The sequence below is a fragment of the Ciconia boyciana genome, chromosome 2, assembly GCF_034638445.1.
Source record: "Ciconia boyciana chromosome 2, ASM3463844v1, whole genome shotgun sequence".
NCBI lineage: Eukaryota > Metazoa > Chordata > Aves > Ciconiiformes > Ciconiidae > Ciconia > Ciconia boyciana.
In genome coordinates, this window is record NC_132935.1 from 98,514,963 (window position 1) to 98,537,908 (window position 22,946).

The 22,946-nt window shown below is 40.3% G+C and overlaps 2 protein-coding genes across 7 annotated transcripts; one reads left to right on the forward strand and one right to left on the reverse strand.

Annotated features, from left to right (window-relative positions):
- Positions 1 to 214: 214 nt before the first annotated feature.
- PAK1IP1 (PAK1 interacting protein 1) lies at positions 215 to 7,798 on the reverse strand. Its single transcript, XM_072853297.1, has 10 exons — positions 7,667 to 7,798; positions 6,690 to 6,852; positions 5,521 to 5,641; positions 5,351 to 5,425; positions 4,646 to 4,698; positions 4,029 to 4,174; positions 3,841 to 3,938; positions 2,935 to 3,034; positions 1,217 to 1,343; positions 215 to 596 (listed from the first exon to the last, which is right to left on the reverse strand). Exons 1-10 carry the CDS (start codon positions 7,727 to 7,729, stop codon positions 436 to 438), a joined length of 1,107 nt encoding a protein of 368 aa, XP_072709398.1. The 5' UTR covers positions 7,730 to 7,798; the 3' UTR covers positions 215 to 435.
- Positions 7,338 to 22,143, forward strand: LOC140648004 (tRNA selenocysteine 1-associated protein 1-like). 6 transcript variants are annotated; one of them, XM_072853301.1, is made up of 11 exons: positions 7,338 to 7,533; positions 8,957 to 9,135; positions 10,552 to 10,632; positions 11,632 to 11,708; positions 11,807 to 11,937; positions 12,572 to 12,703; positions 13,602 to 13,721; positions 15,876 to 16,071; positions 16,683 to 16,728; positions 17,540 to 17,708; positions 20,981 to 22,143. In XM_072853301.1, exons 4-10 carry the CDS (start codon positions 11,679 to 11,681, stop codon positions 17,674 to 17,676), a joined length of 792 nt encoding a protein of 263 aa, XP_072709402.1. In that variant the 5' UTR covers positions 7,338 to 7,533; positions 8,957 to 9,135; positions 10,552 to 10,632; positions 11,632 to 11,678; the 3' UTR covers positions 17,677 to 17,708; positions 20,981 to 22,143. The 6 variants fall into 6 exon arrangements, with proteins under 6 accessions (XP_072709402.1, XP_072709400.1, XP_072709405.1 ...); XM_072853299.1 differs by lacking the exon at positions 7,338 to 7,533 and adding an exon at positions 7,897 to 8,037; XM_072853302.1 differs by lacking the exon at positions 7,338 to 7,533 and adding an exon at positions 8,474 to 8,685.
- Positions 22,144 to 22,946: the final 803 nt, after the last annotated feature.

The following is a 22,946-nucleotide window of genomic DNA, read 5'->3' on the forward strand; positions in this document are numbered from 1 at the left end:
AGGAAAGTAATGCATGACAAAGGCAGATCATATTTGCAGTCAAATGAACAGTAACTTTTCCAACACTAAAATGAAAAAGTGTACATATTTTCAATATGCATTTAAGTGAGACAAAAATGTAACTGACACAGATGCAGCTATTTTTATCATTTTAGCTGGCTTTTTTAGAGCCAGTTAAAAAGTGTATGCTCTTGTTAATAGAAAAATATAAACATTACATATTTTGGATTTATTTTTGCTGCATTCACTTAGGAAAAATTGCCATCTCTTTTGCTACTTTCCAGAATGATCAGTCAATTTATTAGGGTAAAAACATTCATTGCTTTTAAACAACAGATCAATTCGGAGGTATATTCCTGTCAGAGGTTTACATTCTTATAAAAACTACAGCAACACCAGTATTTACTCTCTATTCAGGAGAGAACGTAGCTGCCTTCATGCTGAGCTATTCAGTTTCTTTTTCTTCTTTTGCGGTGGAGCTTCCAATTTTTGCTTCTCTGGAGTAATTTTTCTCTTTCTTTTTGCTGTTCTATCACTTTTATCAGTCCAACAAACTTTGCTTTTCCTGACTGTTGATGATTTTTCATCTTCATTTGCTGAAAAAAAGCAAGAAATTATTCACACTGATATTTACGTGCAGTCTTTGTAGTCTAAAACGGCACAGAGACTTATTTGCATATCATTTTTAAAAAGGGGTTATAAATGATTTTTTATTTACAGTGGAATGTGCCATTTATGGTAGTTTTGCCTGTGATACGAAAATATCTAAAGATCAAGTATGTAAATAGATTACGATACAGGAAAACAACAGCCAAAAAACCAAACTGAGCCAGACTTCCTAAGTTTGTCCAACTACATTGGCCTCAGACCTAATTTTATTTATAGGAAAACAAGACATGCAGTTCTATCGACCTGTTTATTCTTTTCTTATCTGTCTCAAAAGCTTCACAATGGCCTCCCTGTATGTTATTCCAGTAAAGAGAAACAAAACTTTCATATAATAGAAGTGAAAAGAGGCTTATGTCCTCCAACATACATGCTGGCTTGAGACACTATCAGATCGGTTAGGATATCTACATCACTTACTTGCCAGCGTCATATCCCCAATTCTTCAAGATACCAAAACTTTTTCCAATGCATATAGTAAAAAACTCCCACTTAGTATATTCTATTTCACAGTCACATTAACAACTGAAAATACACAGAGTTCTATTACCTTGAGATGATGTTGCAGCTTTATCAGAATTTTCTTTCATTTCTGAAGCTCTGTCAAGCCATACTGCAAGACACGTTAGCCTAGCTTTGGTATTGACTTCACACAGTAAAGACAGCACATCTTTAATCTGAAGATAATATAGAAAAAGATTAATTAAACATTTTTTTATTTCTGTTTAAATTTACTGAAGTATTTGAAGTGAGAAAGTATCTTACTGCCCACCTTCCACTTAATTTCTGGTGCCTAACAATGTTTAGAACTAGAGGCTGTACACGGGTTAATGGTCACATTGTTACAGTCCTGTTCCTGATACCATTCCTCAGTGGTGGTTCTACAAAAAACTCGCAATGGCTTTAAGAACATATCTTGATAAGCAAGATCAGTGGGTTTCAGGCACATGGGGGTAAGTTTAACACAGGGAATAACTAGATGAATCATAGACCCACAAAAAAAATTGTTAATGGTTTCGGAATTTTCTCCAGAGTAATAGGTATTTTTTGGTACAGCTAAAATAATTTGACTTAAGTTAGTGCATCAGATTCACAAAGAAAAGACTGCTGATTAAAAGTAATCTCTTCAGAGTGTGTTTCAAATTGCCTAACTGCAATTGTATCAGTCAGCTCTGGGAATACTTGAGCAAATATCCTATTACAGGTATCAGGGGATAAAGTGTCACAAACCCATGTGCAGCATAACAACATCAACCCACCAGAAACTACTTGTATTAGGATATTCTACCTCACAGAGCTGGACAGAGCAGCCCACACAGTTATACAAAGTTTTACAAAATTTTGCCTGCACAGGAAGAAAATCTCACATTTGGTCAAAATAAAGACAATGTTACAGAGAAGGTAAAGTGTTCCCTGATCACTATGTCAATTATGTACAAGGGGAACAGAAATTTGAGGTGAAGGGAAAAGACGGATTTTCACTACTGCACTTAGAAGTATAAAAATAATCAGAGGGGGTGAAATTAAAAACAAGCAAATTTGGATGAGATATATAAAGTGTTTAAATGTTGAGGGATAATTATTTGAACTATTCGAGATACTTATAGTAGAATATAGTAGATCCTTTATTACTAGGCATTCAATTTAAAAAAATCTAATTCTGATTTTAAAAGACAAACCCCAGAGCAAACAATAAGCATGGGAAACTTTAAAGATATGACATGATTCCTTGTTGAACTGTGCTACTCAGAACTGTTTGAAAATACAGGAAAAAGAAGTACCCAGTACATTAATGTGTTTGAATTTTTCAAAAGGACTTTTTCCCCCTACATGAACAACCGCCCCCCCAACCCCAAACCACAGAGTTTGTGTTTTTAAAAGAGTAGCAAGTCATCAACATTACAAAAATTAACAGTAGTCCTTAAAACATATGTAACTGATTAGATAGTCATAAGTCTGGCCAGGTAGGTCTGAAGGGAAGCATGACTTTACATAAAGAGGAGATGAGATCTCCATAATATCATCAGATTTTATAGTTTGTTTAAAAAAATTACAAAGATACAAAGATACAAAAATATACAAGTGCGTAAAAATATGTGCATAGACATATACATCTCTACTGAACATAACATGGAGGAAGGTCAAGACATCCAGATTTCAAGTAAAATTTCCTCAGTGATTTAAAATTAATCTTCATAACAGAACTGTCTGCAATTTTGGTTGTCTGATATTTTTCCATAAATGTTACAAGCAGTTTAATAGACCAACCTTATTAAGATCCAGATTCCACATTTTAATGTAACCATCACTGGATGCAGTAACAATAACATGTTGCCCTTCTCTTTCAAAACTATAGATATCTTTTATTCTGTGAAGAAAATGTAATACTTTGTTACTTTATAGCATGGCAGTTCAGAACAGTAAGCTGACAGAAATTAAAGATGAATGGACAACAGTCTAAAAATAATTTTGAACAGAAAACCCACAAATGACAGGCAAAAACTTGGAATGGTAATCTGTTTTAAGTGCTGTCATTTACAGTAGGAACACTTGCCTTTGCTAGGCTTGTTAGGATTCAATTCAGAACACTTCTAAGCACACACTATTAACCACATCAATGACACTTTATCTAATGCTTTTGTGTTTTGATTAATTAAAAGCAGCATTTTGACAAATATTTGGTATTTGACAAGAACAGAGAATATGTGATTACCCTCCTATTGTCTGGACTGAGTACAAATGGTTTGGGTTTTTTAAGCATTCTAAAGAGTCAGATTCTGTAAAGACTGGTTAAACATTCTTAGATGGTCTTGCAGGAAAATACTGGTACCCAATTTCATAAATGCATAGACCACACACACAGAAGTACATACCTCTGTGTGTGTGTATTTTTACACATAGACACACACACACACACTCTCATAAATTTAGAACCGTAATATTTCTAATTCTATACCCTGTTGTTTTTGTAACGTGCACGTACCATGCAGTACTTGTGCTCATACTAAAAGCAAACAAGTCTGTCCTAGATTTGGAATTTAGCACATAAATAAATTCACTTTCTATACTAAAACAAAAACAATAGTAAAATATGCTGAACATTATAAGCCATTGAACTTTACTGAGCACTCAGCATTGCCATAAATATTTAAGTAGTAAACAAATACAGAATACCTGTTTTCATGAGCTTTAAATTCACACAGGCATTTTTGAGAGTCACAGCTGTAGAACCTTATAATTTCATCATCTCCAGCTATGGCAAGGATAGAATCCTTGGAATGGGAAAAGAGAAATGCAAGTGTGATTAATTTAATGTGTTTCAAACCAGTTAATTTCCCAGCACCTTTCTTTTTTGTACTTACTGTAATAAATCTAAGTGAAGAAATTCTCTTCTCTGTTGTGATAGTGCCAGTGATTGAAGCTGTGTCAAGTTTGTAGATATCCACTTTATTTGTTATCACGGTCACGTACCTCTCTCCGTCAGGGGACCATTTAATGATGTGGGCATCTGTACACATTGATACATTTGTATACACATGTACACAGGTTTTTTTCACTCTATATTGCATGAGAATCTAAAAGTAAGAATCTTTAGAAGCTGCTAAACACTGTTTTCTACCTAAGCCTGAGAAAAATTCAGGAAAAAATCAAATAACCTAGAATAAAAAAGTAAAACTATGCTCTTAAATGTTTATTTCTGATTATCAGAAGTGTATAAAGAAAAACAAAACAAAACACATTTATTTAAATGTCCTGACATCAAATTTCAAGGAAAAAAAAAATTACTTTCATGTCACTATGTTTCCCTTTTGGTAAATGATTATTGTTAAGGATACAAGCTTACATATGCTTGCTCCCATGTGTAAAAAAAGACATCGTGAAAGTTGCTTGCAACTAACTCACTTCTTGATTAATTCAGTCTCCTTTTCTCTACACAAGAAATAAAACTTATTTAGTGGATTTACAGTGATAAACTCACTTTGCTTCAGGTTTTTGATAAAGGCTGATCGTCCTTCTACAAGATTCCAAGTTCTGAAAGACAACAATAGATAATGTGTATTCTGGTTAAAAACAGCACAGTGAAACTGAAGTCCTATCTACTGACATGAGGCATCCAAAGGAAGCTTTTAAGCATCTCTATGCATTTTACTGCCTTCTTAATGCAAGAGAAAATGATGACTTCATATATTGCTTGCACACTATAAGGCTGAATTTGTGATACTTATTTTCTAAACCACTGTTTGCAATGCAGAGCCCAAAAGGAGCCCAATACCAATTTGCGCTGTTAAAATAGCATTTTATGTATTTAAAACACATATATACAGCAACATGTACACACTCTAAGTGAAAAATTACTGTTCTCACACTAAATAAAACCTGACAGCTTTCAGAAGTTTAAATAAATTGTGTTCCAAAATGCAAACATATTTATACAAGTGACTATAAAGAGTCAGGGCACAACAAGAAGCTAGGAACAGCAAGGACTATTTTTAAAAGACTTTAAAATATTGCTGGTACCTAGAACTCAAAAAGACAAATCAGTAGATCTTTGAACCATTTGATGTCCAAATATGTTTTATCAGTGTTTCACGGTCTACTCCCAATACAGAATTGTGGCTTATAACAATTTACTAAGAGTTACTGAATTACGATTCTCAGCATTCCTTCATCAGTTTCGACTCACCTTAATGTTTTATCTGTTCCTACTGACAAAGCTAATTTCCCAGAAGGATGAATAGAAAGAGATGTCACATGCCCCCTGATAAAAACAAAACAACATATTAGCGACATATATTATTTACAAGGAAAATAAACATGAAAACGTACGTGAATATGCAGATTTAAGAAACTCACTTATGTGCCTTAATGGATTTCAGGCATTCCCATCTCTTTGTGTTCCAGATACAAATTAGTCCATCTTCAGCCCCACTCAGTAGATGTGCAGTACCATAGAACTCCAAACAAGTTATTGTGCCTAGAAATACAAACCAGAGCTACTAACAATGTTGTACATAATGAACAGTTATGTTCATACAGAGAACGTAAGAATTAACAGAGAAGCTTCTAAACATGCCAGCTACTGCCATCAAACATGCCATCAAACAGGCCATCAAAACATGCCAGCTACTACCCTACCCTTGGGAAAATCTGAATTATTTCCTAAGTATTTCTTCACAAACCCCCCAAACTATCTTGTTATATTCCATCACTGATGTGCTCTATCAGCCCGCCTATAGCCATACATATCTGAACTCCATCTGGTCCGTTCCCTGAAACAGCAGTACTCAACCACTGTGGCTCAGAGCTTCTATCAGTGATAAGGAATTCTCCTATGTTACAGCCCCGCTCTTGACACAGTTGAATTTACTGCACATGCTGCTTCCCACAGCACCAGATTTATCATACATGAGTTGAACGCAGGTACCACATTCAGTCTAGCTCCATGTACTTCTTGGTTATCAGGAGAAAAAGGACAATCAGGATTGAGCTACAAATGACCCAAACACGTTTATTTGGACAGCCATTAACTGATGTATTTCACAGCTGTAAGTCAGGAGGCACATAAAGTGGGAAATGTACCAGGTTAACTCTTCTGGCAGCAGCAGCCTGCTCTCACACACAAACTCTCTCTTTACTGTCTTGAGACATACTCACTCATGTACGTCTGTGACAGGACAAGGGCACTGGGAAAGATGGCTGTTGGGAGCAGGCATGGTCTAGATAAATGGTCCTGGTAGAACAAAAATGGCTCACGAGCCATATGTGGGCCATAACTTCTTAAACAGTTAAAACTAAAAATAATTGGAAGGAGCAGCTATATTTGTGGGCTAATACCCAAAATTATTTTTGGATTTTTATGCTTGAAAGCTTACCTTGCTTGTATCATCAGACCATCATGGCTGCGACACCATCACTATTAAAGACTTATTAAAAAAAATTCAATTTTCTTCTCCTGTCAAGGGCAAGTTTTTCAGCTTTAAGTTTCTATTGTTAATGCTTTTTATGAAGAAAAGCTCCCTTACCATTGTGCTGCAGCAGTGCCCCATGTTCTATCTTCTTTTTCATGTCATAGATTTGGATAGTCTCATCTCTGCTCCCAGTGACCACATATCTCTTATTCACTGCTACCGCTGACAATGAGGCAGAGTGGGCATGATGTGTAAAATCAGGGACAACCGTCCAGGACTGTAAACGGAATACAAAATAAAGAAGCCTTTCTGAAGCTTACCATAGCGAGCTTCAACTTCATTATCCTGTAAGTTTTCTTTTTCTTTTTTTAGAAAGCAAAACCTGAAAAAGTATATGTGTAAAATGCAAAGGAATTATACTTAGCTATAAGTATAATGGGATCTTACTGAGTTAATGTGCTGTTAGGAGATTAGTCCGAACGATTTAAGCGTGCGAACTGCCTCTTGTAATCAGTGTTGGGCTTAGATGAAGCTGTATGTGAAAAACTATTTGCACAGAGATAAATCTCATGGACATCGGAGGTAGATTCTCCCTTTTTCCACCATTGCAGGCTGGAGACACGCCTTCCACCTGGCACCGGCCCCCCGAGACAATGTGGCATCCATCCCCTGCACAGCTGTTTATTCTCAGCTCTGCGCTGAAAGGCTGAGCGGAACGAGCTTGCACCACAGCCCCCTGCACCCACGCGGCCGGCCGCTTCCACGGAGCTCGAAGGATTCGCAGCTCCCGGGAGCCCTTCGCGCCTCCCGGGCCGGGCAGCGGGGTGTCGGCGGGCCGCTCCCACACCCCGCGCCAGCAGCGAGGGGCCGAGCCTGCGGCTGCCGAGGCTGCCCCGCCCCCGCGGCGCTTTAAAAGCCCACCCGGCGCCTGACCCTGCGGCCGCGGAGAGACGAGTCGGTGAGTGGCGGGGTGCGCTCTCGCGCTACTTTTCTGTCAGGGGGGTGGCGGACGGCCGTTAGGGCGCAGCTAACGGCTGCCGCGCGCGCGCGTTCCCTCCCCCCCTTCTCCCCCCCCCCCCCCCCGCCGTTACCTCGGCGGGCCGCGCGTCGAACCCAAAGAGGACCTGCTCGTAGCAGCCCGCTACCAGCTCCATCCGCCCCGCCACGCACGGCGCCAGCTCGGGGCCCTGCCGCCCTCGGCCGCGGTCCGTCCTCTGCGCTGCCTGCGCCCGCTCCGGAGCACGCCGCGCCGGGCTGGGCCCGCGGCTGGCGGCCGTCAGCGCTCCCTCGGGAGGGAGCCTGCGGTCCCCACCAGCCACTAGGAAGGGGGAAGCGCTGGGGAGGCGACGAGGGCGCGGGCTCCGCGGGTCAGGCTCCGCGCGGGGCAGCCTGCGCGGGAGGCCCTCGCGGGGCGGAAGCGGGACTCGCGCTGCTGCTTATGGCGACGCGGAGGATGAGAGACGTTAGTGCAGGGATCGGGGGGGGGGGGGGGAGCGCCGTGACCGAGGCCGGGGTGTGGGGGCCGCCAGCGGGGAAGGGGGCGCGAATCGATCTACTGCGCAATGGGAGGGGGCGGCCCCCTCCCTTTCCCCGGGGCCTCAGAGCCGCCGCCTCACGGGCGCCTGGGCCGCGGGCCTGCGCGTGCGGGGCGGGGAGGCCCGGCGGCCGTTGGGCCGAAGGCCGGTAAATCCCCCCCGTCCCTGCGCCAGGCGCTGCCGGAGGAGCGCCGCGGCCTTCTTCAGGGCCCCGCGGGCTTTTTTATTTCGTCGTGGGTGTTTTTTGTTTGTGGGTTGTTTTTTTTTTTTTCCTTATCGCGTAGCACAATAAAGGGGAAGCGCGGCCTCGGCGCCAGTGTGGCCGCTGCGGAGGGCCGCGGCCGGGCGGGGCGCACTTCTTGCCGGGCGCCGTGGTTCCTCCCGTCGTGCCGAGTGGCTTATAAAAATGCGTCACGGCACGGTGCGGCTCGGGCCTGCGCTCGTTGGGCGGCTCGGCTGGGGTCACCGCGCCGGCCTGAGGCGCTCTGGGAGATTCCCCCAGCCCGCCGCCCTGACCCAGCTCCTCATGTGAGCGAAATTAATGCAGAAAGGCTCGGCTTGTCCTCCGAGCTCGGGTGAGCACTGCTGCTCAGGTCATTTTTATTCGTAAATAGCTGAATCTGTCTTTTTGCTAGTGCAAACGTAATAATAAAAACGGGGAATAAATGGGCTGGTAAAATGCGTGTGTAATCCAGTCAAGGAGGTGTTTGAATTGTGGAGGTTAAAGGTGCCCCGCTTCTTAAATGGTAAGCTAGCTGTGACTGTAGCTACAGTTAAGGCAAATATAAAAAATATGATGTTAATACGTGCTGTTTTAACTGCTTTTTAAATATTTTTGTTTTCTAGTGAAAAGATCAAGAGGCGACAGTCAAGATCAGACAGCGAAAGAGTACAAAACCGCAGTTTTGCGTAAAACTGATAACTGATCAAGAAGTGATTGCATCACTTGCCTTCTGATAGTCTTTTGCAATAAAACGGCTTTGTACTGCGTGCCATCTTCTGTTAAATCCCACGAATAAAGAGTGGTAAGTTTAAAAAAAAAAAACATTATGCAGCTGTGAATTCAATAACTAGTATTTCAGTGTTTAGAGCATGAAGGAGTTTATGGTTCCTTTGAATAAAAGTTATACTTGAGTTAAAGGAATATGACTGTGGATATTTTTATTAACATTGACCTTCTTTAACAGGAAAAAATTGCTGCTGATAATTCTTTATAATGAGTGCAGTTAGGTTTAGTAAGAGGGCATATCCTAAAGTTACTGGTATATGCCTGTATTTAAGGGCTTGTTGGTACTTGACTATTTTCGTGGTTTCAGAATGGGTGTGGGGATGAAATGCATGGTTATCCTGAATAACACCATGCATGGATGCTCTAATTACGGTATATGACTATCCTGTGTCGGGTTAGCCTAATCCATTTTCAGAAGTAGTGCTCTGAACTGTTCCCCTGTGTGGGCAAGCCTTTAAGGCATTATAAACACTCTGTATTTATGGTATTATGTGAATGTAGATTTGACCAGCCAGTACGTAAAACATTACATAAATTCTTGTATGGAAATGGGAATTAAAACTTGAGCAATCAAGTATCTACACAGAAGGAGCAACACTGGATGTTAAAAATCAGCAGGGTGAATGAACAGCTGTGTGTGGAAGTAGATGCAAAATCTTTTGCAAATGAAATTGTTTTCTGGACTGATTTATATTGGTTGGATGACTAGGGAAAAAAGCTTAAAGGATATCGGAATCAAGAAAGAGGTACATACCTTTTCAGGAAAGCGTATCCACTGGTTTAGTGATAGCAGTAAAAGGTAATTTGTTGTTGCTAACTCACTGGTAGTGAGTGAAATGTCTATATGGAAGAGGCAAAAGAGAGAGAACATGCCTAAGAAAAGGTGCAGAGAAAGATTACATTTACCTGTACTGTGCCCTCCTCCCTGTTTCATTCCTTTTGTTCTTTAGCACATAGGGAGTACCACTGCTTGTTTTCAGCTGTATAATTTGTGGTACAAGCAAATCAACTTCTAATTTGAGTAAAAGGGGAAAAAACTGAGGGGTTGTACAAAACACTGAAGCCTCTATCTTTGTTGCCTTGTTTTTAACTATTTTAGAACATGGATCTTCTGAATTACTGTATTATTATATGTAGGTATTTCAGAAATAAGGGTAAGGTATAGGTAACTTAAAAGCTCTCTGTAATTTTCTAGTGCTTTGAACAATGGGAAAACTTTGCGGATTATTACAATTTAAGGAAGTGAAGATGACTTCTAATCATAATCCCATTGGCCATATATCCTTTTTATCTCCACTGCTTTAGCAGTGACAAGTCAGAACTTATTTCTAAGTTCTGAAACAATAACATTAAATGTAAGGCGGGGTGAACATCTTTGAAAGTAATTTATCTTAAGTTTAAGATTCTTGTTCCTCCACCACATCTTTTTCAGCTGAAGGAGTGCAGTAAACTGAACCTGTGCAGCCGTACTCTTCGAGAAAGGCAGAAGACAGTTTGAACCATGGCAAGCCAGGTAAGATCATTTGGTCAGAAATTCAGGCTTGCAGTGCCTAAATCGATTCCAGAACCATACTCAGAATTTCTAGTAAATGTAAAGCTGAAATAGCTAGCTTGCTCTGAGTTGGGTGTTCTTTTAGTCCTACAATTTCTTCTGGTAATTTGGTAATTGGTGGCTGTCCACTGGACACTTAATGATATCAACTGAAGCAGGTTGGGGGCGTAACATTAAGCTTTCCAGTTTGGATTATTTGAGCATGAGTTCTTCTGAAGGACCTTGCACATAACACTCTCTATATAAGATATATGTAGAGGTGTTCTAGAGGAAGAACGTTAAAGCCTGCGTAAGTAAAAAAAAATGCTGCGAAACACCATTCTTATTTTTGGAAATGCTCGTTCTTCAGAACCTTAAGCGAGGGAGGCAACCTGTGTTAACACAGCTGTTGTTTCCCTCCTCTTTTGTGTAGTTGCCCCACTTCCTTTTTAAACTGTGGTTTTTGGGTTTTTGGTTTTTCTTTCCTTTTTTTTTTTTCCAAGAGGCACTTTTTACGCCTCTTCCTGGCCTTACGTCTGGGTTTGAGTTGTCCCTCAGCCAAGCTAGTGCCTGTTCCTGGTCTGCTTTCTCCTTATGTTCCATTAATCGGCCTCCTGTTGTTGTTCCTGGCCTGGGAGAGTGACTCACAGCTGGGTAGTGAGGAGAGGCATCTCACATAAGAGAAGAAGAATTCCTAGATGAGGGGAGATAGGGACAGCTGAGATCCCTTCTAGGCAAGAGCAATGATTTCCCTGCCTCTTCATCACTCAGACTGTGCTGCTGCAGGGTTTTTTGAGTCCTGGAGCTCAAGTGGAACACAGTCCAGTCCTGAAGCTAATTAATATTTAGGATTGGCCAACATCGAAGGGCTATCTGCTTTTTCCCTAATTCCAAGAGGAAGCTGTCAATCCTTTAGCCAGCTTGACAAGTCAGGGGAATATGGCTGTTCATACAATCCTTTGGCTCTGTTATTTTTGCCAGGCGTTTTCCCCAGAGGCTGCTTTCCCTCATGGGAGGCGGAGGGAGAAATGGGACCCCAGGCTTCTTTCAAGGGCAAGGTGAATATGGGGAAATCACCTGTGGTGATGGGGAGTGGGAGGGAGGAATGTAAATAAGGCTAAATACTATAAAGGTGATTTTTTTTTTCTCCCAACAGGACTTAATGGCGAAAAAAAGAGAATGTCTGCAGGCCTACAGCTGGTGGAGAACACCACAGAAGAAACGGAAGAAAAAGAACAAAATAAAACCAGGAAGAATAGAGTTTGTCCCTAGTAGTAGTTCAGCCAGGTAAAGACCTTTTGAAATGAGCAGCTCTGACCCCTTATCTGTTTAAATTGATAGTGACAAGTGAATGCCATGACTTATCTTTAAAATCCTGAAATGGCACATCTAGTGCCTATACGCTAAGTATTGCTTATGGAAATGTATTGCCAATAGAATAATTAAGTTTTTTATAGTTCATCTCTCCCATAATACCTGAGAAGTGGTGGCAAAATAGCCATAGCTCCTTTGAATCATGGCTGTAACTTCAGGTAGTAGTTTTTCTTGGCATTTTTGTGCCTCCTTCCTCAGCCCCCATTCAGACAATACATGTTTTTTTAAAACCAACTTCTAAAGGTGTGGGGGTTTATTGTTTTTTGTTTTGTGTGGGTTTTGTGTTTTTTTTTTATAAAATGGGTCTTTGAAATGCCTTTTTTTGTTAAAGCAGTAGAATGGACCCAGAGAAATTGAGAACTTTATGCTGGAGTGGTGACATTGCAGTTCTGTATGTTGCTTAGCAGAGTTTTGCAGTTAATACTCTCTTCAGATTGTCTCCTTATTTGGCCAGTGATAATTACCTGCTTATATGTTGGGTACCTTAATACTGCAATCAGCTACCTTAGTCTCAAACTTGACAATTGTTCTCTTATCTTTTTTAAAGACCAGATTATTCGATATTTGTTGGGGAGCTTACTCCAGAAGTGGATGATTTCCAGCTCTATGACTATTTCCTAAAGAGGTACCCCTCATGTATTGACTGCAAAATAGCAACAGACCTGCTGGGATATTCCAGGTAATGCCTGTGAAAATGTGTAATGCTGTCAATATGTTTGCTTCTATAAGAATGTGCATTGGAACTGTTTCTGCATTTTCTTCAGAGGCAGGAAGAGAGAATAGTCTCTAGATTTACTTTATTTTTAACAGCATAGATCCTTGTGTTTCTAGAACTTTCTGGTTAGTTTAAGCAGTTAACATGATAAGCTTCAATTTAGCTGTATGCATATCTGCATGAAAGAAATTAGATGATGGGAAGAGGGAGAGCTGTGCACCGAGATCTGTGCTGCTGTGCTTACATACAACAGCGTGTCCACTTAGTCATCTGCAGTACTGAAAACAAAGATAATTCCCTTTTTACATGTGGGAGAAAAGCATAAGGCCTGGCAAATCTTAGGGGGATGGGAGACTGAACCTATTAATATTAGTAAATAAAACCTAGCAGAAGTTATACTGGCCAGGCAGTGAGTCAAGCAGGGATGAGTGAGTTTGCTGTTCAGACAATGCTGGCTGTGATAGACTAATTCATGAAACTTAAGAGAAAGCAAGTAAAAAAAGAATGTTAGTGCTGTATAGTGGTAGGAGTGGGTTAATACTAACTGACAAATTACCTGCTGTAAATGCAGAAATATGGAATCTGATTACTTACACAGATAGCAATTAAAATGTGTTGTTTTGCTGGCTCTCAGCAATTTTCATCTTAATGCTATCAAAGAACAAGCTTTTTGCTTCTGGCCCAAGGTTTTAATTTAGTGAAAGCATCATCTGTGCATGTGCACATGCCAGAGAGGTTGCTTAGGTAATGGAAGCTATAGTAGCTACTATCTTCTGTTTTTGTAGAAGACAGAAATTGAATTCATTAGCTTTGTAACTGTTATGCATACTAGAATTTGTTTTCTCCCTTTTGAAAATTGTAGAGGGTATGCCTTTGTCAGATTTGGTGAGCAAGGTGATCAGATGAGGGCACTGCAAGACTGCCAGAATGCACCAGGTCTGGGGGGAAAACGAATCCGGCTGAGCATAGGAATTTCTAAAAGGTAACAAATGAGTTGTGCATTGATAACAGTAATTCTAAATAATCAGATTCTTGTAGCTCTGCCTTTGTAAAGTCTGTGGCCCTTGCTATAATGGCTGCACCCATGATGCAGTCCACAAAACCAAAAATACAGAAGCATTATGTTTTGACTCCCTAGATTTATCAACCTCTTTCAGGATTGCTGGGGGAATCCAACTCTTAAGTGTAGCCAGATTGGGTAACTTGGGCTTAGCTGCTGTTGTAACCAGGCTTAATTCTTATAGTAGCGAAGCTGAATGCATTCTTAAATACTTTCCAGGTTTGGGCCTGAAGAAGGTGGAAGGGACACAAGTGGTTTTGTATGCTAGGGAGCTTTTCTTCTAGACCTTCCCCTCTAGGCAAGGTAGCATGTAGCTAGCTTTCCAGCAAGCTGGCAGAGGAAGGAACTCTTAAGTAGAAAAATACACAATATAGGGGGGAAGAAGCCAAAGGAGATGTTGCATTGGAACAGTTTATTTAGAATACTATTCTTTGCTTTTCAAGTGATTGGGGCAGCAGGGAATTTAAAGTTAATTGGTTTTAGAGGGTTTTTTACTCTGCCGGCTCAGTTCTCTCAGTCAGTATTTAAGGCAATTCAAGTCTCTGAACAGGTAGAGAATTGATACCAAATCTGATAAACTTTGATCCAGGATACAGACAAAAATAGAACTTTCTATAAAACGATTTCAGTATATTCATGAGGTTAGCTTGTATGTTCTGTTAATTAGTAAAAATAACAGCTTTTGTTTCTCTTTACCCTGGATAATTCTGCAAATGTTGCCTCTTTGCTTTAGAATGGAAATGCTCTTACCCAAGAGAGGACTGTCCAGAATTGCTCTGACTAAATTATTTTGAAAACAAGAAGAGGTCACAAACAGGTTTCCTCACTTCTGCTATCCAGAAGAATGTCAACAGTATTTTCAGATTTTTCTTTCCTACAGAGGTGTATGTAGGAGAGAGGTTGGAAGCAGAAGACTTTGAGACATTATGTAGTTGTTTGTTTCCTACAGTAGTGAGGCAATAGAATACCTGTTTATTAGAATGTATGTGTAGCTTTACAGTAATGAAACAAATGTAACATAGGTATTAACATACAAGTCACTAATCTATATCTGTTTCTGAATGGCTGAGTACTAAGCTCTCCTAGCATCAAAATATCCAGCCATCAGAGTAGTTTGTAACTAAGTCAGTTATATTGGCAACTCTATTTCTGAGCTCCTTCAATTTGCATTCTTGACAAAAAGCCTAGACCTGATTTTTTCTGTAATGAAGTGGAGATGCAGAGAAACTGGACTCTGCAAACACAGGAGGCCTCCTGTATGTAATCAGTGAAGAAATGTCTAAGCATAGAGAATATCTTGGAATGTGCAGCTGGGTTATCTGAATGTATTTCATGTAGTGTACCTCTGTTTTAGTACAGACAACACTTGTGCATTGATTCTTGTGATTAGTGTGAAGTTGTCCCTGAGAAAATGTACTCAGGAGAGGGAAAGTAGTGAAAACTAATCAGCTGGCCCTTTGGTCTTAAGAACCAATGAGTTCTGTCACTTTCCTGCTGCTTTGGCATCATTCTGGATAATGGCAGTGCTGACTTCACCTGACAGCTGTACTTTGGCAACTGTTCATGGACTAAAAATTGAGCAGGTTGAGGTAGACATGGCTGGCAGGCAGTGTCAGATGCTCCTCTGAAACATAATTTGACTTCACCCCCTTTTTTCTGGAAATAATAAGATTTAGTATTAACCAAAAGAAAGATAAAAGGGCTAATTAAGACTGAATGCATCTTTAAAGCAGCTGTGCTTGTTAAATGTCTCTGGTCTTAATAAATTAGTTTTTAGCAGAGCACAAAGATTTCTCAGCAGCTTGCTTATACAGATACTAAAAATACTCAAAATGAATACAGATAAGTGTCATGGCTTGAGTTAATCCATGAAAATAATGGGTGAAGGTGAGAGCATTTGCTTCTGTATAAACCTGAGATCTTGTGGTGTGACTTAGACTGTTGCTTAGGCAACTGTTCAGAAAAGCTTTCTTTTAAACTTTGAAATGCGTAAGCTGGCAAACTGTTTAACTTCAGAACTGGGTTTACAGTTTATTGTTCTCAAACTCTAACTATATATAACTTCTCATCTTTCAGACTGAAAGCAGAATTCCAGCGGTACCAGTCGTACAACTATAATGATTATTACCAAGATTATCAGAACTACTACTCACAGTGGGGTTATGATCCTTACGCTGACTACAACTACAGCTCCTATGCTCCCTATGATAGTATGCAAGCTGTTGGAGATTGCTCTTTAGGAGATGCTGTTATGGCTCCGGCTGTTTTTGAGGTAAAGATACTACACACTTGCTTTAAAGAAAAAAACCCCACAAATAATAAGTTGTACGAATTGTGTAAGTCAGAGCAAAAAAAGTCCTAAAACTGAAATCATGCTTTCTGCTTAGTATGGAGGTTAGAATAGCAGGCCTCAGAGGTGTCTTTGATTTAAGTGCTTAAGTAATGCATCTATAGAACTAGAGACTTATATACCATTATTTGTTCATGTATGCCAAATAACAGTTGTGACAGCATAATTGTGTAGGCTTCCTCTCTTCCTGTTTTTATGTACTTTGCTTAAAGCAAATTAAATAATTATTGTAAGATGGTCTTATCTTAGATCAGCCAATTTATCAATTACAACTTCCAGAAGTCCCTTCCAACCTGAACTATATTATGGTTTTCTTAAAAAACAAACAAAACAAAAACCCACAATGCCCCCCAAACAAAAACAACCCAAAAAAACCAAAACCCACCTCCCCAACGAACACAGTTGTGTCTCCCCCCTTCTTGTAGTTGTGGGAGGAGGGAATGCTTTGGGAGTACAAAATTATTTTTGGATTTGTGATGCTTTCTGAAATGGATTATGATTAAATTTAGGAGATTTTTTCTTTTTTTTCTTAGGAAACTTCAGCTATGACTGAGATCAATGATGACTTAATAACTGAAGGTAATGATGGTTCTATCACTGCATCTTGAATTTAGCCATACTTGTGCCCTTTAACAATACAAGCCAATGACTATTGGATGAAGAATGTCTTGGAAATTCAGCTGATGTAGTGGGATCCTCTGGGGGTTATAGCTGAGATGTGGTAGGATTTTAAAGCTGATAGTGTACACCATGTCAAGTAGAATGGGACATTGTCAATAACACTTCACAGTAGGTTTCTTCTAACTTTGCCTTCATTCTCCTTCCAGAATGGGCTAATACAGAATTTGTCCTGTCTTTGTATTAATTGTGCTAAGCATATTCTATGTTAAACTCATTAATACATACAAGCTTTGTTTTCCACACCCTGAGGTAAAAGCTTACATTATGGGTCCTAAAAGGAGGATTCAACTTGCACTTAAAGATTTGGTACAAAATTTAATTGTTTGGCCTGGAAGGTTTGCAGATGGTTCCTTGCATAGAGGAACCATCTTGTGTTAGTGTTCAGAAACCTTATCCTGTGTAACACATATTATAGTAGAAATTAATTAAATGGATTTTGGGAGGGTTTCATGGTTAATTATCCTTAAATCTGCTCTTTACCTTGTAATACCAGTATAGTGCTAGCATTCTAATACACAAATTCCAGAAGAAGCTGGACTTGTCGGGTTTGTTAAGATGTCTATTCACCTAGAATTTTATGACACTTACTACTAAATCTATTAGATTATTAAATTTAGCTAAAACACATTTTATTAGGCATTTACTGCAGGTTTTTGTGTGCATGCCTCCCAAGATCTGACACTTGTACTTACCAGGCTTTTGTTTTCAGATCCACAGCTTTACTTGGATGTTGATGAAATGAACAGGCAATTTATGGAGACAAGTGAAGAACTCTATGATTCCCTCATGAATTGTCACTGGCAACCTCTGGATACGGTCACTTCTGACATCCCCCCTGCTATTTAAGTGTCTTATATAGCATGACCGTTATGACCAAGGTGCTAAAATTACATTTCTTCTACATTACTCTAGATCATAAGTTTTAAAGCACAATGATAGGTTGGGTTTTTTTGCTATGCTTTTGACAGTTTCTGTAATCTTTTTTTTTTGTTCATCACTCTACTTTTGGAGCATCTTGAAATCATGTAAATATTCTAGAAATGTAAAGAGTTCAATGGGGTCTAAAGATAGACTTGCCTGTGTAAATAAAATTTTGTTTCTGCAAACCTGCCAGCAAGGGATTTTACTTACATATGTGAAGCACATTCTCTTCTGGCTTGTGGAATTTAGCTGGAGGCAGTAGGGGTATTTCACCTGTCTTTGATATGGGCATCAGGACACTAGCAAAAACTAGCTCTCGTGTACTTCCAAGTTACCTAGGCAATCTTTTACAAGCTCTTAACGTGCTTGCTTAGATTATATGTGTATTTGGGAGACGCTCCCAGGGTTTGCTATGGGAATACTTGGGCCCACTCTTTCTCCTGCAATCTGCTGGCGCTAACTGAACTACTGTTGATCTGCTAGGTCAGTTAGAATTGCTTTATCAGTACAGTATTTTAAACATACAGAAGGGCAAACTTTCAGCTGCCATAGCTGCAAACGTTCCAAAGACTAAGGATGATCCCTACTGGCAGTTTTATTCCTGCCCTTCTTTTTGTTAGTCTTCTCAACTGACACTTTACAGCAAAGAAACTGGTGTAACATAATACATGTTCTTAAGCCTAAAAACCCTTGGAGAAAATAACTTCCTGGTTTAAAGAAGGAAAAATAACCCATTGGGAATAAAAAACTATCCTAGTAACAACTAAGTTGCACCCTATTCTAAACATCTCTAATTTATTCAGTCTTCATGCTCGGGTGTTTTATAGTGATGAGGTTATAAAATTTTAGTAGGATGACAGTTTTCAGTAGTCAAGTCAAAGGAGATGAGGGGAGGGATAGCAATGAGGAAAGTTCTGCTTTAAGCTAGCAACTTCTGAGTGGCTTCCTCCTAAACTGTTCTCATTTTGAAGGGTATAAAGTGTTTTCCAGTCATAGGGACTATTTAAGCCCATGTGTATGCAAAAGTATTTACTACTTAATGATAAAATCAGAAGAATACCCTTCCAAGAAAAAAGGTAGCAGAAATTATCATAGCTAATAGCTGTGGAAGCTACTGAAGCTAGTCAAGACACTTTGGTACTGCCATGTGTGTTTTGGGGGCAATCTAAACCATAATTGCTATGATGGCAGATAGGAATAAAGTTCTCTGGCTTTTTTGTGATTTAATGTAATTAAAGTGGTGGTCATAACCTATATGCTGTTCTTAAATTCAAAACAAATACTGTGTTGCAGAGTGACTCAGCACTGGCAGGTCATTTCTAGCTGCTGACCAGAATCTCCATCTTTCCTCTTCAGTTTAATTTCAGCTAGGAATATTTTTCAAAGACCTGCCCACGAAATGCAGATGCTCTAAAAGAGAAAAGGCTTTTGAAGTACTCTAGGAAGTTCATTCTTCCTGGATTTTGTGCAGATGTACATGTAGGAAGAGTCAGAAAGCAAAGGCAGGGGGGAGTAGCGTCACAGTTTTAACAGCTGTTTCCCTGCTTTGAGGAGAACTAGTTGCAAGGTAGCTGGGAACATGGATTTCTTGGGTGAATGTTTCCCTTGTGTGAACTGGTGAGTCTTTGAAGGGTGATGGTAGGGAGATTGTTAATGGGAATGTGACAGGAAGTAGAATAAATGAAGCAAAGAGTCTGAGTGGGAAAGGGGGTGCTTGTGTGTGTGTATAGAATTGTTTCAGGGGACTGCAGTAGGGAGGAGCTCCAGATAGTAGATGCAGGCTCCTTGAATTTGGATGGGAGTGTTAAAACTTCAAAACCCTATAGGATTTGATGTCACTTCAGTTTCAGTGCATGGCTGTGGTGCTTGAGCTTGGTAGTACAGACTGGTCTGCTGGGCAAAGGATTTTGTATTAGCAAGTACCATCACGATGAGCAGTAAGACAGCTTCCAGGTCTGTGCCTGGGTTATATCCTGCTTTGAAGTGGTTTTCATAGCATCACCTAACACTGTACTTAAGTTGCAGCAAGTAATTTGTGGAAACCTTTTATTGTGTCATCAGTTAAAAATGTGATGCTAAGGATGTGTGTTGGCTCAGCAGAAATACTGTGGAGTATCTGTGCTGATTTTTGGCATTTGGGAGGTTGATCAATATGTGAACTATGTAATAAGGCCCATGTAGGCATGTGATTTCACTTAGTCTGACACTGTATCACCGTGGTCCATAAACCTCAAAAAAGTCACAGTCTGTAGCCACCCTATTTATGCAAATTTTACCTCTGAACAAGGTCTCTACACTCTGCATTAGAGAGTGTTTTCAGACATGCATGTTCCTCTGCTCTGGGCTGTGAAGTACCCATATAGTGGAAGTACTGTTTATGTAACACAGTGGAAGAGGTTGTTTGGGCCATTAGTTCTCCAAACCTGAGAAATGTTGGGGGTGTGTTTTCTTCCAGCCAACACAGAAGAAAAATGAGGTGAGGAAGAGAGTGTGTTGGTTGCAGCCCATGTGACACTGTTCTAAAATAGCTCTCTGACCTCTTTTTCTGTCTCCTGAGCCTTACTAGTGTATTCCTCTTTCTAGTTAGGAGTGCGTACATGGGATCAAGGTGGTGTGTGTAATGCACATCCTTTGTAAAGGCATACTGAATGCAAAATTTCTTCCTGTATTGGTGTGTTACCCATGAACTCCAAATACAGAAGAAAGTGAGTGCATCGGAACTGTTAGAATGCATTGCTGAGGCGCTTTACCAAGTAAACTTACAGCTGTTCAACTACCAGCCTGCATTAGCTAGCTTACGCAAAGACCTGAACGATCTGCCAAAGATCTGATTGCAGTGGGAGCATTTAAAAAAAAAAAGTCTTAGAAGCAACTTTTTCAACTCCATGACATTTCACTTCTTCCAGTTTTTTTCCTCTGTTTTACCCAGCTGAAATTTTTTTAAGCTTGATGAAGGTTGTTTTTGCAAGAATATTTAGTATTGGTTTTATAAACTTTTCATTGCACCTAGCTGGAATAGATAGTGCCTTTACTGAAAACCTGCTAATTTCTGCAAGAAGAGTAGTGGTTTTGTTTTCTGTCACTTCTCTGAACAGAAAGGCTTTAGTACAGTGGTTTGTCACTGCAGTCCATGAACAGGGAACAAGAAACAGGCCAAAAAGGGTAAAGAGTACTTAAAAGGGTACAAAAAGGTTAAAAGGTACTTAAGCTATAATGTTTCTTTTTGCAGGAATGCTCTTGGACCAACAGCTTCTTTCTAGCGCTACCTCAAAGTAACTTGCAGATATAACTCACAGGGAAGATTGATCAAATGGTGATGATCCCTATCGTTCTGCTGGATATATATATATATTTGCCTTTTGTTTTGTCTCACTTTTAATAACATGTATTTAACTTCAGTGACTCATGTCAATAGACATTGTTTGACTACATCCACAAGTATTTCTGAATCATGAGTGTCATTAAAGGCATGTCACCATATGGAAATTGTTCTAAATAAGTAAAATGGAAGTAAAATAAGTAAATAAAGCAGCACTTGAATTTACAGAGCAAACATAGCGTAGCTGCCTTTGACACGTACATGGAAGAGAAAATCGTGTTTACAGGTTACCATAATACACTTAGCATGCATCAGAAGGAGGGAATCTTGTTTTATATTTGCCCAGCTCTTGTGTGTCCAGTGCAGGAGTGATTTTAGTCAGTTCCCCATGCAGGTACCATTTCAGAACTTGGCATTATTGCTGATGACTGTCTGTTACCAAAGGGTCCAGTTTATATCCCTTTGTAATCTTGCTCTTCCCGTAATAGAAATGCATCATTATACCCTTCCTTTCCCTTCTCTAAGTTGGAATTTAGCATGATAATTGTTTCCTGGATGAAGAGAATTAATAAATCCAGGCTAAAATACTTTTTTTTTTGTATTTTGAGGATTATATTTATGTAGATCTTTTTTGACAAGCATATTGTAGAAATAGAACCTCATCCTAAAATAAGTTGGCAGATGTTAACACACCAGCAGTTTACATGAGATGAGGTGGTTCTTGCAGGTGACTTCTCAAGCAGTGTTCCACATCCTGGAAGGGATTATCTATCACAGCAAGTCATTCCATTGCTTGTAAAATTGTGTTTATGGTGGTAGGGTAGGAGAGGAGGAGACTGTGGAGTTCTGAAGGTGCAGTTCGTGAGGAGAAATATCCAGATAATTCCACTCTGCTGGGACTTCAGAAATATGTATCTCCTTTAGATAACCATGAAAGTGGGACTAAGAAATTGAGAAGGAGCAAATCATGTAGGAGAGCGGGGAAGATACCAATGAGGTTAAAAAAAAGCCACTGTGAAACAAGAAGCAAAGATGTGGCAGTATGAAACTCTCCAGTAAAATTCCTTCTAAAAGCAGTTCCTTCTGGTTTGAGTTCCCCTAAACCCCCAAGTTTGATACACTCTTTCTTCAGGTGTGTGCTGTGAAGTGTGCTTTTTTTTTCTGGTGGAAGGGGTGTGCACTACATCACAGCTCTGTCTTTCACTGTTAAGTAGCTGTGTCTCATTCTATATCAGTAATTTTTAGTACGTTCTGGGTTTTTTAGGGTAAACGTTTTATTGACTTCTACATAGGGAAAGCGGTTGTGATTTTCTGCTCTGCACCATTGTTCCCTGGGCAGATCAGTGCTCTAAAGAAGACATAGAGCTGTAGGTTTTTCTCAACTTTACTTTTAGTAGAATAAAAAAAAAATCAAAAGAAACCGGAATAGTTTACATTTTTAAAATTTGTAATAGAAATGCATTCTTCCTCTTGTTTTGAGGAAGAAAATGCTGCATTGACGCTTTTTTCCCACCTGCTTCCAGTCTGCCGAAGTGAGTGATGGTGAGCCTGCGGATTGTCGTTTCTGTGGCTTATGGAAGCCCAATTCACAGCGGCATCCCGAGGTGACGCCGCCTGTCCTACCGTGCCGCTGCTCGAGCCTTCCTGCCGCGTTCCCCGCGCTGCCCTTCGCCGGCTCCCTGCCGGGGACAAGGGAAGCCCCCGCCCCTCGGGGAGGCTCTTGTTACGCCCGGCACAGGGCAGGGTAGGTAGGTTGTGTCCCCGGGGACAGAACACCGCCAGGACCGGCGGAGCGCCGCGGGCAGAGGGGAGAAGGCGGAGGAGGCCGTCCCCGCCAGCGCCGCCGCCTGCGGGGCTCAGCCCGGCGCGACCCTCC